At 33.7% G+C, this 14,939-nt stretch overlaps 1 protein-coding gene across 11 annotated transcripts in view; it reads left to right on the plus strand.

The window, feature by feature from the left end:
* KIAA0586 (KIAA0586 ortholog) overlaps positions 1-14,939 on the plus strand; it is a 110,831-nt gene that overhangs the window by 39,575 nt on the left and 56,317 nt on the right. For all 11 annotated transcript variants that reach the window (XR_008299427.1, XM_053224493.1, XM_027065815.2 and 8 more), the window contains 5 exons: positions 717-797; positions 5,118-5,311; positions 6,756-6,874; positions 10,962-11,161; positions 14,599-14,758. Coding sequence is in view for 10 of the 11 variants with exons in the window: in XM_053224493.1 (XP_053080468.1) it covers positions 717-797; positions 5,118-5,311; positions 6,756-6,874; positions 10,962-11,161; positions 14,599-14,758 (754 nt within the window). In the remaining variant the exon portion in view is untranslated. The remainder of the gene's footprint in view (positions 1-716; positions 798-5,117; positions 5,312-6,755; positions 6,875-10,961; positions 11,162-14,598; positions 14,759-14,939) is intronic.

Here is a 14,939-nt window from a genome sequence, read left to right on the forward strand (position 1 = left end):
GAACTCACGGACCGCGAGATCATGACCTGAGCCGAAGTCGGATGCTTAACCGACTGAGCCACCCAGGCGCCCCAAGGATACAATTTTAAGGAGAGGGAGAATGCCAACAATTTTTCATGATCCGAAATAGTAAAGTAGAACTGACCCTAAATGGCAATTATGCCTAATTGAATTTTTTCATCAGTGATTTTTTTCACCAGATGTTTATTAAAACATGATTACAAATAATTTTTTTGACTGTTTATCATTCCCTTCTCAGGGAGGAGCTAATATGGTTTTGGGGACTGGATTATATCAAGTGAAGCCTAGAGGCTAAATTTGTAAAATAACTATCTAATTTATTTGATTCTGTATCTGTCTTTTTGTGAATGTGTATATATGTGTACTTATATATCTAACATATAAACACTTTGTTTAACTCTAGGAGAGAAATTACAATCCTATCAACTTTATCAATTGACTTAAATTGCATTGTTGGTGGAGTCATTGACAGAAACTTATATTTAATTTTTGATAGCTATTGAGATGAAACTTGATGGCTTGAGGACTATCTTGAATTTCATTTACTTAATGAAATCAATTCTAAACAGGATATTAAAATTTAAAAATAGGACCATGAAATGACAAGTTTATGTTGTGGGTAGAAATATGATAAATTATACATGAATTAAAAAGATATTAAGCACAACAAAATCTTTTCAAAAATGTTTTCTTAGAATTCAGAATTTATGAAGGTAGATGAAGAAGAGGTGAAGTTTCCAGGAACGAACTTTGATGAAGTAATTGATATCATACAGGTAACAAAGCTTAGAAACCATGAGAAATTATTTTTCTACCAGCATTCTTTTACATGATTATCTTTTCTTTAAAGGCTTTATTATTATTATTTTTTAGGGCAGTTTTAGGTCCACTAAAACTGCAAAAATAAGAGGGAAGTACAGAGATTTCCCATATACCTTCTACCCCCACACATGCATAGACTCCCCTGCTATTAACATCCCCCACTAGAGTGGAACATTTGTTAAAATTGATGAACCTACATTGACACATCTTAATCACTCAAAGTCCATAGTTTACCCTAGAGTTTACTCTTGATGATGTATGTATATTCATGGGCTTGAACAAATGTATCTGTCATTATAATATCATACAGAGTATTTTCACTGCCCTAAAATCCTTTGTGTTCTACCTGTTCCTTCCTTCCTGACTCATGTCCAATCCTTGGCAACCACTGATCTTTTTATTGTCTCCATAGTTTTGCCTTTCCCAGAATATCATATACTTAGAATCATATGGTGTGTAGCCTTTTTAGATTGTCCTCTTTTACTTGGTAATATGCATGTAAGCTTCCTCCATGTTTTCATGACTTAGTAGCTTATTTCTTTTTAGTTTTGAATAATATTCCATTGTTTGTATATATCACATTTATTTACCTATTCACCTACTAAAGGTTGCTTCTAAGTTTTGGCAGTTATGCATAAAGCTGCTGTAAACATCTGTGTGCAGATTTTTGTGTGGACATAAGTTTTCAACTCCTTTGGGTAAATATTAGGGAGGATGATTGCTGGATTGTATGGTAAAAATATGTTCAGATTTATAAGAAGTCACTAACTGTTTGCCAAAGTAGCTGTACCATTTTCCTATACCAGCACCTGCACATCCTTGTCAGCATTTGATGCTGTCAGTTTTCTGGATTTTGGCCAGATTTTATGTAGTGGTATTTCATTGTGGTTTTAATTTGTATTCTCTGATGACATATGATGTGGAGCACCTTTTCATATGCTTATTTTCCATCTGCATATCTTCTTTGATGAGTGCTATTTTCAAAATTGGGTTGTTTTCTTATTGTTGAGTTTTAAGAGTTCTTTGTATATTTTGAATAAGAGTTCTTTATCAGATTTGTCCTTTGGCAAATATTTTCTCCTAGTTTGCAGTTTGTCTTCTTATTCTCTTGATGTTGTCTTTCACAGAGCAGAAGTTTTTAATTTGAATGAAGCCCAGCTGATTTTTTCTTTCATGGATCATCCCTTTGGTGGCATATCTAAAAAGTCATTGCTATACCTACAGTTATCTCATTTTTCTCCTATGTTCTCTTCTAGGACTTTTATAGTTTTGTGTTTTACAATTAGTCTAGGATCCATTTTGAGTTAATTTTTGTGGAAGATATAAAGTCTGTGTCTATATTCATTTTTTTTTCCCTGTAGGTGTCCAGTTGTTCAGTATTATTTGTTGAAAAGACTATCCTTGCTCCATTGTATTGCCTTTGCTCCTTTGTCAAAGATCGGTTGACTATACTTATGTGGTTCTATTTTTGGGCTCTCTATTCTGTTCCATTCTTCTCTTTGACTGTTCTTTCATCAATACCACACTCTCCTGATTACTATTGATTTATAGTAAATCTTAAAGTTGAATAGTGTCAGTCCTCCAACTTTATTCTTCTCCTTCAATATTGTGTTGGCTATTCTAGTTCTATTGCCTCTCCATATAAATTTTGGAGTCAGTTGATAACCACATAATAAGTTGTTGAGATTTTTATTGGCATTGCTTTGAATATATAGATCAAGTTGGGAATAACTGACATCCTGACAATATTGAGTCTTCCTATCTAAGAACATAGTATAATATCTCTTTATTGATTTAGTTCTTGTTTGATTTCCTTCATTAGAATTTTGTACTTTCCCTCAAATAGTTCTTGTACATGTTTTGTTAGATTTATTCTAAAGTATTTCTTTTTTTTTTTTTTTGGATGCTTATGTAAATGGTATTTGTTTTTAATTTCAGATTCCACTTGTTCATTGTTGGCATATAGGACAATGATTGATATTTTTATGTTGACCTTGTATCCTGCAAACTTGTTATAATCAATTATTAGTTCCAGGAGTTGTTTTTTCTTCTAGTTCTAAATAGATTAATCTATATAGACATGTCTATGTAGACAATAGAATGTCTGCATAGACAATCATTTCCTTTGCAAACAAAGATCGTTTTATTTCTTCCTTCCCAATACCTTTTATTTCCTTTTATTGTCTATTTGTGTTAGCAAGGACTTAGTACAATGTTGAAAAGGACTGGTGAGAGGACACATCCTTGCTGTGTTCCTGATGGTTTGAGTATATTTTGACCATCAATATTATGTTACAGTGCTTTGAGAAACTTCCCTTTACTTTTTAGATAAATATATGTTACTTTAAAATTATGGTAATTATTGTATAGTACAGTGTTCTCTTCATCTAGATCACCTAGCTGCCTCAAGGAAACTTAATGATTATCAGCTATTTCCCATGTATATCTCATCTCTCCTGCTTCCTGTTTTCTTCCTCCATTCCATTTCCTTTGGCTTCCCTCCCTCCAATCTGTCCTTTCTTTATTCTGTTACATTTATCTGTTTGATTTCTGGATTATTGGCAAGGTCACCAGTTAGTTCATATTGAGGGAAAAAGTTGTGAGGTGTCTAAAATCCAAGAGAAGAGCCCGTATAACAGGAAGAGTTATAGAAATGATAGAAATGGTAAAATAGGAGAAAGGGAAAAATAGGAGGAAGTGAACTATGATGGATGGGAAAAGATCATAGAACCTGCTTGAATAATAATATGTCAATAGAATTTAAAGACATTTGTTCATATTTCTTTCAGAACTTTCAGAACTAAGACCAGTTTTGTTCATCATTAAATCAAACCCTGTTTTAGAATATTAAGAGATCATGGGGCATCTGGGTGGCTCAGTTGGTTAAGCCAATGCTAGAATTCTAGCGTGAAGAGCTTGTATCTACACGTCCTTCTGCTGGATGATCTGTGTTAGTTTCCCAGCCTTATCTTTGGACAGCTGATCAAAGTTGGGTTGGAGCCCCACCTTGGGCTCTGTGCTGACAGCTCAGAGCCTGGAGCTGCTTTGGGTTCTGTGTTTCCCTCTCTCTGCCACTCCCCCACTCGTGCTTTCTTTCTCAAAAATAAATAAACATTAAAAAATAAACAAACAAAATAACTAAATAAAGATCGTAACTCAATAAATATCCTCCCATCAGGAAATGAAGCCCACAACTACTAAGTGGCAAAGCCAAGGTAGGAACACTTGTCTTTGAACTCCAAACCATTTGCTATTTCTAAAACTATTCCTTTCACTTGTACATTGAAAAAAATAGTTGTCAAATGTCTTTGCTAGGCCTTAGACATATAAAGGTAAATAAGATTCTTGTCTTTGAAACACTCATGTGGTGTTCACATGAGGAGACATACCAGGGAACAAAAAACTTTAATACATTGCAGGTCTCTTAATATTCTTTAAAAAAATTTTTTTTTTAATATCGACACGGGGATAGAATCCATAAGCTGTGAGATCGTGACCTGAGCCTAAGTTGGATGCTTAACCGACTGAGCCATCTAGGCGCCCCTAGTTAGAATTTTTAAAGAGTTCTAATTTTTTTGATACTCATATTAAATTATTTATAGGTAAAATGATATCTATGATTTATTTCAAAATTTTATGTGAAGGGTAAAGAAGATGGAGAGTATAGATCACACAATTTAGCTGAGTTGATAATTGTTAAAGCTGGGGAACAGATAAATGGGATATGTGTAATTTATACATAACAGATACAGTGTACAAGCACTATTTTGTGTACTTTTAAGCATATATGATATTTTCATAATGAAAATTTTAAAAATTTCAGAAGTGAGTCCTTTGATCATGATGTGATGGTACAAATAATGTGTAAGATAACCTACCTACATATGTAAATGTAATTTTTAGTTTCAGAAAGAAGAAGCAGTTATATTTGGAAACATCAGTTTTATTATGATAATAAATTAATAAACTTCTAGAGGGAAATTTTGAAGTGTTTTATGCAGGAATAACCATGTTATCTAATTTGTTTTATGACTGCTTAAAATGAACATTCAGTTTTAAAATAATTGTATAATTAAGGGTCTTCAATTTGATCTGTATGACAAATGTGTATATATCATAAATAATATGATACCACCTAATTAGAAATGCGGTTGATTAATGTAGAAGTGTTGGTTAATTCACTGACCTAAGTTCCCTGTCTGTACTTGTCACTAGTAAATGTTAAACAGATACAGAAATATTATAGGTTTTATTTTTATTATTATTATTACCAGGAAGAGGAAAAACCCGATGAAATTCCAGAATACTCTGAACCAATTCTGGAGTTTAACAGAAGTGTTAAAGTTGTTTCTACAAAATATAATGGTCCTCCTTTTCCGCCAGTTGTTTCTACTGTTCAGCCCACTGCTGATATTCTGGATAAAGTAATTCAGAGAAAAGAAACATTGGAAAATAGCTTAATTCAGTGGTGAGTTTACAGTAGTGTTGGTGTGAACAGAATCGTAGTAGGAAATATAAAGTATTAAGTTTTGGCTGGAAATCTTCCTTGTTTTCTTTTGTTTATTAAACTTTCCTTTGCCACAGTTACTGTAAACTCTTTGATGTGAGGTGAGGGTTTTAACTAGTTGTTGAAGGTATTGTTTCTTTTCTTGAATATTTATGTTTTGGCTTTCTATTATGGCAAAAGAGGCTATTGTTAAGTAACAAAAGCCTTAAAAATGTACATATTCTTTTTTCTTTTTTAAGATTTTTTAAAAAGTATAATCTTTATACTCAGTGTGGGCTCCAATTTACAGCCCCAAGATTAAGAGTTACATGCTCCACCAAATGAGCCAGGTGCCTCTGTACATATTCTTTAATCCAGTGATTCACTGCCAGAAATTTATCCTAAGGATATAATTATGGTTCTGCTACTAGACCATACACTACTTAGCACCTACAGTGTTTACTATAAACAAGGCATTATTCTGCTTGTTACTACTGTAAACTTAGGAACTCTATTTTTATCCTGTTTTTACCTGTGAGAAACCTTAAAGAAGTTGTGGAATAAACACCTGAATAGTAATAGCTATCAAGATTAAATTTAGAAGAATATTTAATGAAAGTGAAAGATATTAATCAAGAATATTTAGTGATGTTGAAAGATATTAATAATTACAAGACTTCCCTCAAAAATAAATGTGCATAGGAAAAAATTTGAAAACCAGTATGCCAAATTGTTAGTTGTGTTTGTCCCTGAATCTGAGATTATGTGTGAGCCTTATCTATTTTTTTAACTTTTACATATATTCTAATTTATCTACAATGAATATCTATTACTTCTTTAATAATAGTTTATATCAGCCTCTTGGCTGCTCTAAAGAAATGTACAGAAGCAGTGTCCTTGTGTTCCCCTTCTTTTTCCTCCTCTTCTTTCTCTACTTCCTAAAAGTGATCTTGGAAATAAATTATCTTAACTTTTAAAGAGGAAAACGACCTGTATCGCAGTCTATATATTTATTTCTTTGAAGAGGGGGCAGCTGGACTCCTTTCCTAATTCTTATCTTTTGTGATTTTATATGGGTGCTTTCCAAGTAGGGAACCCAACATTTTAGGTACAGGATATGTCAGATAATTCTTGACCTAAACTTTATTATAACTTTAGGAGGTCTGTTAAACTTTTCATTAGAGTAATCTGAAAGTTCATTAAATCAAATTTAAAGCTATCTCCCACATGGAGATTCTGTTTCATGTGGTTTATTTTGCTAGGAGACATATTTGATTTATTTCTTCTCTCCAGATTCAACCTTCAGAATCACTACTTTCATATGTAAATGTTAGTGTCCATGGGTAAAGTTTATTTTTAAGGGTGGTATTTCTAACACTTCATACATTTCAATCAAATTTAGGAATCCTCAACTTTTATCCCCCAGGGTAGAACAAGAAATAATGTCAAGAATTATCTCTGGGCTCTTTCCAATCCAACAACAGTCCATAGCTAATGTCAGTGCTTCAGTCAGTGAGGCAAGTGAACCATTGACTTCTGACATAGGTAAGTGAAATGGAATCTTTTAAATTTTTTTGTTATTAAAGGATAAAACCTTCAAGTCGTGGATTTATGTATCTTAGAGGTCAAGTAGTCTTCAGCTGACAAAAGATAAGCTCTTCCTTCTAATAATCCCTTCCCTGTTCTCTGTAGTGGAGGTTCTCTCATCCCCTTATTTCATACTGCAGCATTCAGATTATTATTATTATTATTGTTCCACCCCTCCATCCCTCCCACCCCAAATCTCTCTGTTATTTCCCATAGCACTTTGTATATATCTTTGTTATGGAATTATCAGATTGGATTATGATTGGTGTACATATCTGCCTCACTTACTAGACTATTAATTACTCAGGATTACCGATGTTTCTCCTTTAGTGCCTAGCCTCTGACTGACACCTAATAAGACTTTAGGTATTCACTAAATGGATAAACAAGCCTCTTTCTTTATGGAACCTATATCATTCTCTTCTTCATATTCTCCTTCCTCTTCCTTTTCTTCTGTCTTCTTCCCTTCCTTCTTCTTCCTTTTCCTCCTCCCCCTCTTCCCCTGATCTTCTGCCTCATTTTCTATCAGCTTTTTTGAGGTATAGTTTACTTGCCATAAAATTCACCAATTCTGAGCGTACAGTTTGATGAGTTTTTAGAAAAGAACACTACTGTACATTAGCCACATAATCATGATGTAGAAAAACACATCATTCCAAAAAGTTCCCTCATTGCCACTTTATGGTCCATTCCTAACTCCTTTCCATGCCTCCTGGGCCCTAACAACCACTGATCTGCCTTCTATTACTGTATTTTTGCCTTTTCTAGATTTTTATATGTATGTTAACATACAGTAGGTTGTCTTTTGTGTCTGCCCTTATTTAGCATCATGCTTGACAATCACATTTTATGTATGTAGTAATACTACATTATATGGCTGTAACATAATTTGTTAATCAGTTTACCAGTTGATGGAAATTTGTAGTCTTTTAGTTTGGGACTATTATAAATAAAGCTCTGATGTGGATATTTCCAGGCATATTTTTTAGATACATCTTTTAATTTCCCTTGGTCATATGGCAAATAGATGTTTAACTTTGTAAGAAACTACTAAATGTCTTTAGAGAGGGTGTTTTAGTTTGCATTCCCAACCAGCAGTGTTTCAGCGCTCCACTCACTCCACATGCTCACCACCACTGGGTCTTGTTAGTGTTTTTAATGATGGACATTCTGTAAGTATGTAGAGATAGCTCATTGTGATTTTTATGCGCATTTCCCTAATGACTGATGATGTACCTTGTTTCATGTGCTTATTTGCCATGTCTATACTCACTTGGGTGAAATGTCTTTTTAAATCTTTGGCCCATTTTTAAATTGAGTTTTGTGTTCTTCCTGTTAGTGAGTTGTAGAAGTTCTTTATTTGTTCTGGATACAAGTCCTTTGTTGGATATATTTTGCAAATACGTTCTAGTTTATCTTGCCTTTTTGTTTTCTCAACATTATCTTTTGAAAACCAAAAGGTTAATTTTGATGAATTTTAATTTATCAACTTTCCTTTTATAGTTTGTGGTTTTTTTGGTATATTACTTATGAGTCTTTCTCAAGATCAGTAAGCTTTTCTCTCCTATCTTTTCTTCCAGAAGATGTATGGCTTCAGACTATACATTTAGTTCTATGGTACATTTTGAGTTAATTTTGATCCCTACTTTATACCGTATACAAAGATTTTTTTTTTCAGCATATGGAAGTCTAATGTTACTAGCATTATTTGTTGAAAAGATTATCCTTTCCCTGATGAATTGCCTTGACACTTTTGCTGAAAATCTGTTGGCTAAATATGTATGAATTTGTTTCTAGGCTTTCTATTCTGTCCCTTGATATGCAAGTCTATTTTTATGTCAATAACACACATTATTGTAATTTATTATTTTTTTATTAATATGAAATTTCTTGTCAAATTTGTTTCCATACAACACCCAGTGCTCATCCCAACAGGTGCCCATTGTAATTTAAAAATAAGTCTTGAAATTGGATTGTGTAAATTCTCCAACTTTGTTGTTCTTCTGTTTTAAACATTCCTATGTATTATTACCTCTTTTTTTCCCTCTTCTCTCCCATCCAGAATTACCTACTTTTCTTCCTCCATAGACTAGACTATCTTTTAACTGCCTAAATCCTAGACTTGAGTCCATATTTACAGCTTTTACTTTCGCACTGCCACTTTGTCTTTAGTCCTTACAGAGCTTTCTGCTCTTCCCCTAATGAAACTCCTCTCTCACAGAATTTGATTGTTAAGAATAACCTTTTTTCCAAATTCTTATCTTCCTACGTGGCTCTAGCATGAGCACTCTCGACCACCTGTAATTCTTAAAATGTCCTCCTCGTTTTGGTTTCTTAGAATCTATTCTGTTCTTGTTCCTCCCACCTTTTTAATTTCTCTAGGACTTTATTCCTCATCTTTTTCTTCCTGTTACTTGAATAAAAATTTTCCCTAAGTTTCTGTGCTGTGTCTTCTTTCTTTTCTGTGTTTTTTTTTTTTTTTTTTTTTTCAGTCTCTTTTTGCCATTTGTTACCCTTGGTCAGTTGATGACTCCTAAGCCACACATCTAGGCTGTGAGCTTGCAGTTTGGTTTGTTGATGAATATTCTACTTGATGCTCCACTGGCATCTCAAACTTGACGTATCCCAAATGTATCTCATTTTTCTAACCCGACCTGCTCTTTCTTTGTTTCTGTTTACATTAATACAGAATTTTCTAACTTCACTCCACACAACTGATTGTTGCATTTGGCTAATTCTTCCTGTTTAGTATAATTTGAATGCTTCCTCCACTGCTACCACCCCAGGTTTTCTTTCATCACTTTTTGGAAGGAAGAAAAAAATGACCAACAAAGTTATCCAGGAAATTTGTTTTCCTGGATGAAAATCTTAAAATTTCCAAACTGGATTTTTAGATCCTACTGTCTTCTATTTAAAAGCATGTGTGTTTGTTTTTGTTTTGCCTATGTCTGGGTAGGGCTTTTGGCTTTTATAACAGAGATGTTCTGATTTCTGGTCATGCTAAAACAATAAATTATGAGAACTGAAAAGATATATCTACATATACTGCCAAATATAAATTTGAAATTTGATAATCTTTAATATGGTAACTATAGAGTAAATTGCTGTTACTTATCCTTCAACAAATGATCCTAAAACACCTGTACTCACTTTTTAGGGAATTCTGGATATTGCTGCCTTAGTTGTACTAATTAAGAAGTTCTCTTTGGAGAGATGACATCTCCATCAAATTGTATAGATCATTGTTTACATGTTCTCTACACAGAGCTTTAGAAATATAGCCACTTTAAATCTAGTGAAGTCTGTTAAGGAAGTTTTTTACTGCATTTTATGAACATTTTTACAAATGAAAAGTATTACCTATTTGGAATATTAATATACCTACCTATATAGCTTCTGATATCAAGTATGTAAACCACTATACAAGTTTGAGTAAGTTTAGTCTGTAGTGCTGGTAACTGATGTATCTGAAACTATAAAGAAGGAAGGTTTGTTTTCATATTTATAAAGCAGCTACTGTTTCTCTAAAATCCCCCAAAGTCATTGTGTCTTTGTATTTTGGCCAAGATCTGTCATAGGGTTTCCTGTTACCCTACTCTTGGAAATAAATGTGAGTTGTTTTCAGATGAGAACATTTAAGTGACTGCAGATCCTTTCCATCACTAAATTCTGAAGTGGTAGGGAAGAGGCCATGTGAGTAAAGTTTTCACCTGGGTGTTTTCCTCACTCTTTTGATTTGTTTAGGAAGGATGTTCATTATGTAAGTTGTCATCTTATTCTCTTTTATAATAAATAATTTTGTATTTTCATTTTTATTCTTCCTCCTACCCCCTTAAACACAGATGTTTGCATCTCTAAATTTTTTTTAATTTAAATTTTAGTTAACATACAGTGTAATATTGGTTTCAGAAGTAGAATTCATCACTTATATATAACACCCAGTGTGCATCTCTAAAATTTTAAGAATTAAGATTTGGATTGCAGGTATGTTTCTTACATGCTTATTTTGAAATTCTTTCTTTTTTTTTTTTTTTTTTTTTTGTAGTGGAAGGAACAAGCAATGGTGCCCTCCAGCTTTTTGTTGATGCTGGGGTTCCTGTGAATTCAGACATGATTAGCCATTTTGTGAACGAAGCTCTTGCTGAGACCATTGCTGTCATGCTGGGTGATAGAGAAGCAAAAAAGCAAGGGCCTGCTGCCCCAAGTGTTTCTGGAGATGTTTCAACAAGCAACACATACTTGCCGGTAGGAGTGACTTTCCTTTCATGACTTGGAGTCCTAGGGAATTTTTGATACGTCTCTTAAAAACCAGTAAGATGGGAGTGCCCGTGTGGCTCAGTCGGTTAAGGATCTTGACTCTTGATTTCAGCTCAGGTTGTGATCTCATGGTTCGTGACTTCGAGCCCTGTGTTGGGCTCTGCACTGACAGCACAAAGCCTGCTTGGGATTCTCTGTCTCCCTCTTTCTCTCCCCCTCCCCTGCTTGCTCGCTCACGCTCTCTCTCTCAAAAATAAGTAAATAAATAAACATTAAAAAAAATACCGTGGACAAATTGTAAATTAGGTATTGTAATAAGATTATAGTTTGTGGTGGAGGTTGATTTTTTGTTGTTGCTATGGTATTATAGTAATATTTTCCCCAGCATTTTATTTTAAAAACTTTTAAATCTATAGAAAAGTTGAAAGTATGATACAATGAAAATCTGTATACTTTCTACCTACTAGTTACCAATTGATAACTTTTTTTTATTTTGAGAGAAAGAGAGCAAGCAGAGGAGGGGCAGAGAAAGAGAATCCCAAGCAGGCTCTGTACTGACAGCACAGATGTGGGGCTCAAACGCACAAACCATGAGATCATGACCTGAGCTGAAATCAAGGGTTGGACGCTTAACCGACTGAGCCACCCAAGAGCTCCCAATTGATAACTTTTTGACATGTTTTATCTGTCTTTATATGTTACATACTCTTTAAAAATCATTTGAAAGTTGCAGGTATCATGACACTTTACTTCTGATCATCAGCAATATCTCAAAAAGAAGATACTTTCTTACATAATCAAAATGCCATCATCATACTCCTGAAGAAATTTAACATTGATATGTTAATACTATGTAATTTAGAGTCCATATTCAAATCTCCCTATTGTTCCAAAATAACCTTTAGAGGATTTTTTTTTTTTTTTTTTGATTCAATATATAGCCAATGGTCACATGTTGCTTTTGGTTATTATATAAACTGATATTTTTAATCTTTAAAATAAAATATAGTTTATGTTCTTTTGTTGTTTGTTTCATCAGCCATACTGTGTTAGTTTCTAATCTATTATAGCAACATGGAATTATACATGTTATATATATATAGACTCTATACTACTATCAGCTGTTTAAAACTTTGTAGTCACTTCTGATTTCATAGATCATGAGGGCATCATTTTATATAGGTGAAACATTTAAACTAAGTCATTTGAGGTATAAACATGAAGTTACAAGGGCGCCTGGGCGGCTCAGTCAATTAAGTGTCTGACTCTTGATTTCGGCTCAGGTCACGATCTGTGGTTTGGGAGTTCAAGCCTTGAGTCGGGCTCTGTACTGACAGTGCAAAGCCTGCTTGGGATTCTTTCTTTCCCTCTCTCTCTGCCTCTCCCCTGCACACACACATGCACATGCTCTCTCTCTCTTAAAATAAACTTGAAAAAAACAGCATAAAGTTACATATTTGAATTTTATGGAGATGGTATAATGTAATTGATGTGATGTGATTATGCACGAGATTAGGTACATACTTTGGGTTTGTGCTTTCTTAGTTCATTGGTAATGCAAGCAGTGCAGATGTTGTTGAGTTATGGTTTTCTCTGTACTAATTACACTGGTTTGCTTTCTGCCCGTATGCTTCATATACTCTCATGAGGGTGATTGAATGAGAAAATGTAGAAAAATCAGTATAAATAGGCAGTATGTACAGTTGTTAAGAGCATGGACTTTGGTGCTGGGAAGATCTGAATTTGAACCCTCAGCTCTGTTACTTTAGTCTCAAGTATAATAGAGAAAATGCATAGAGTTCAAATGACCAAGACTTTATCAGAAATCTTTTTACTATCTAGGAGGGCAGGCTCCCTTCCACCACTGCCATATTGTTCATTATCTTCAGAATTGTCATGGCTTTTCTTGGCCTTTTGATCTTCCAAATATACATTAAAATTTAGCTTTTAAAAGATTTTGTTGGTAATTTTATGGGAATTGATCCAGTTTTGATTGGTTTTATTTGGAGAGACTTGTATCTTTATCATACTATTATCTTTTTAGCCAAGATTTTGTGGAAGATATAGTGAGATGATGAATGAAAATAGCTTAATCTTGTGTCCAGAATTTGGTACTCAATAACTGTTTATCATCATTATCCATTACTAATACTAGTAGAATACCTTGAGATCCTCTCATGATGATGGTCAAGTGGCATTATATTTGAAAACAGTGCATTTGTTGCTGTAGTTTTATGCAGCCAAGAAGAAAAAAAAAACAGTGTATTTCTTTCATTTAAAAATAAGAGTTGAGAATATGCTAATTATTAAGCAGTGCTGTAGAATTTTTAATACACTTCGTGGTTTCTAAATTGTATATCAATTTTCAACTCAGAGTACAGAATAAAGGCTAATTACCCTCCTATATAAGGATGTTTTAGAACGAGGAGAAAAAGACAGTGTATTAAAAAAAATAGGTAAAAGACATGTCTAGATAGTTCACACACAGAAAAGAAATACAAATGGCCCATATACATATAAAAAGGTGGTCAATATCATTGGTAATAAGAAAAAAATCACTGAAACCTCATTTTTACTGATTAGATTGGTAAAACTCTAAAAGTTTGATAATGCCATTGTGTAGAAAACTTTGGGGAAATGGGAATTCTCATATCTTCTTGCGATTAGTGTACAATAACATAACCCTGTAGAGGGAAATTTGGCAATATGTATTCAAATAAAAAATGCAGTTAACCCTTTAAACAGCAGTCCCACTTTTAGGAAATTGTTCTGTCGATAATCTGTAGACATGATTTAAGTCAAGATTATATTTGATGACTCAGGGGAAGGGAACTAGGTGGACGGGACATGGCTAGGAAAGGAGATTTAATACTCATTATCTTTCTTGTGTACCTTTTTGAATTCTGACCCATTTGAATGATTACACATTTAACAAATCAATTTTAAAGTGTTTACTTTTTTCTTCCCCAGTATTTCTATCTCCATATTGTCTTCATTTCAACCCCCCTACTTTTTTTTTATCCTTCCATTGCTTTTTACAGGCTGTGATCTTTTGTGCTAAAAAGCTGCTCTTGATATCTTGTCAGTTAAAATGCTTCCTTTCTGTTACGTGGCCTACCCAGCTTGTGTTTGCATTTGATCTTCAGCTGTATATTCAGCTGTGTCTTCCTATCAATATTAGAAGAGCGAGCTTCTGATTTCTTTGGGGCCTACTTCAGAGTCAGAGCTATTTTAATGGCCTGAGGCTTTCTGCAGGCTAGTCTTGAAACTTAGCAGCTAGAAGAAGTTCAAGAGCCAGGGAAGTTAGGGCTCCATTTCTTCCCCTCCATTTAAATTCTGTTAATCTCTAAATGAGCTTATTTCATTGTTTTTACATTACCTTTATATGGGTAATTATAAGCACCATTTGTCTTGTTTTATTTTAGGCAAGAGTGTGTACCCCAGTGCCTACCCCACAACCAACTCCTCCTCGTTCACCTTCATCACCTCCTAAGGAGAGTGTGTTGGTAAAAACTCCAGATTCTTCTCCCTATGATTCAGATCATGATTTAGCTATTCCTGTGAAAGAAATATTTGCTGAAAAAGGTAGAAACCTTATTTCTATAACTTAGTTTTAATCTAATAACTACTAAATAAGATTTCATGGTTTATTTTATGTTTTATGGATTAATATGTACATACCTACTGTTTACTAGGTTTTAGTAAATCATTTTTTCTTGTAAAGAGACAAAGAAATTGGTTTCTTAATTTCCTAGTGGTACCTGGC

The sequence above is a fragment of the Acinonyx jubatus genome, chromosome B3 (genome assembly GCF_027475565.1).
Source record: "Acinonyx jubatus isolate Ajub_Pintada_27869175 chromosome B3, VMU_Ajub_asm_v1.0, whole genome shotgun sequence".
Lineage (NCBI taxonomy): Eukaryota > Metazoa > Chordata > Mammalia > Carnivora > Felidae > Acinonyx > Acinonyx jubatus.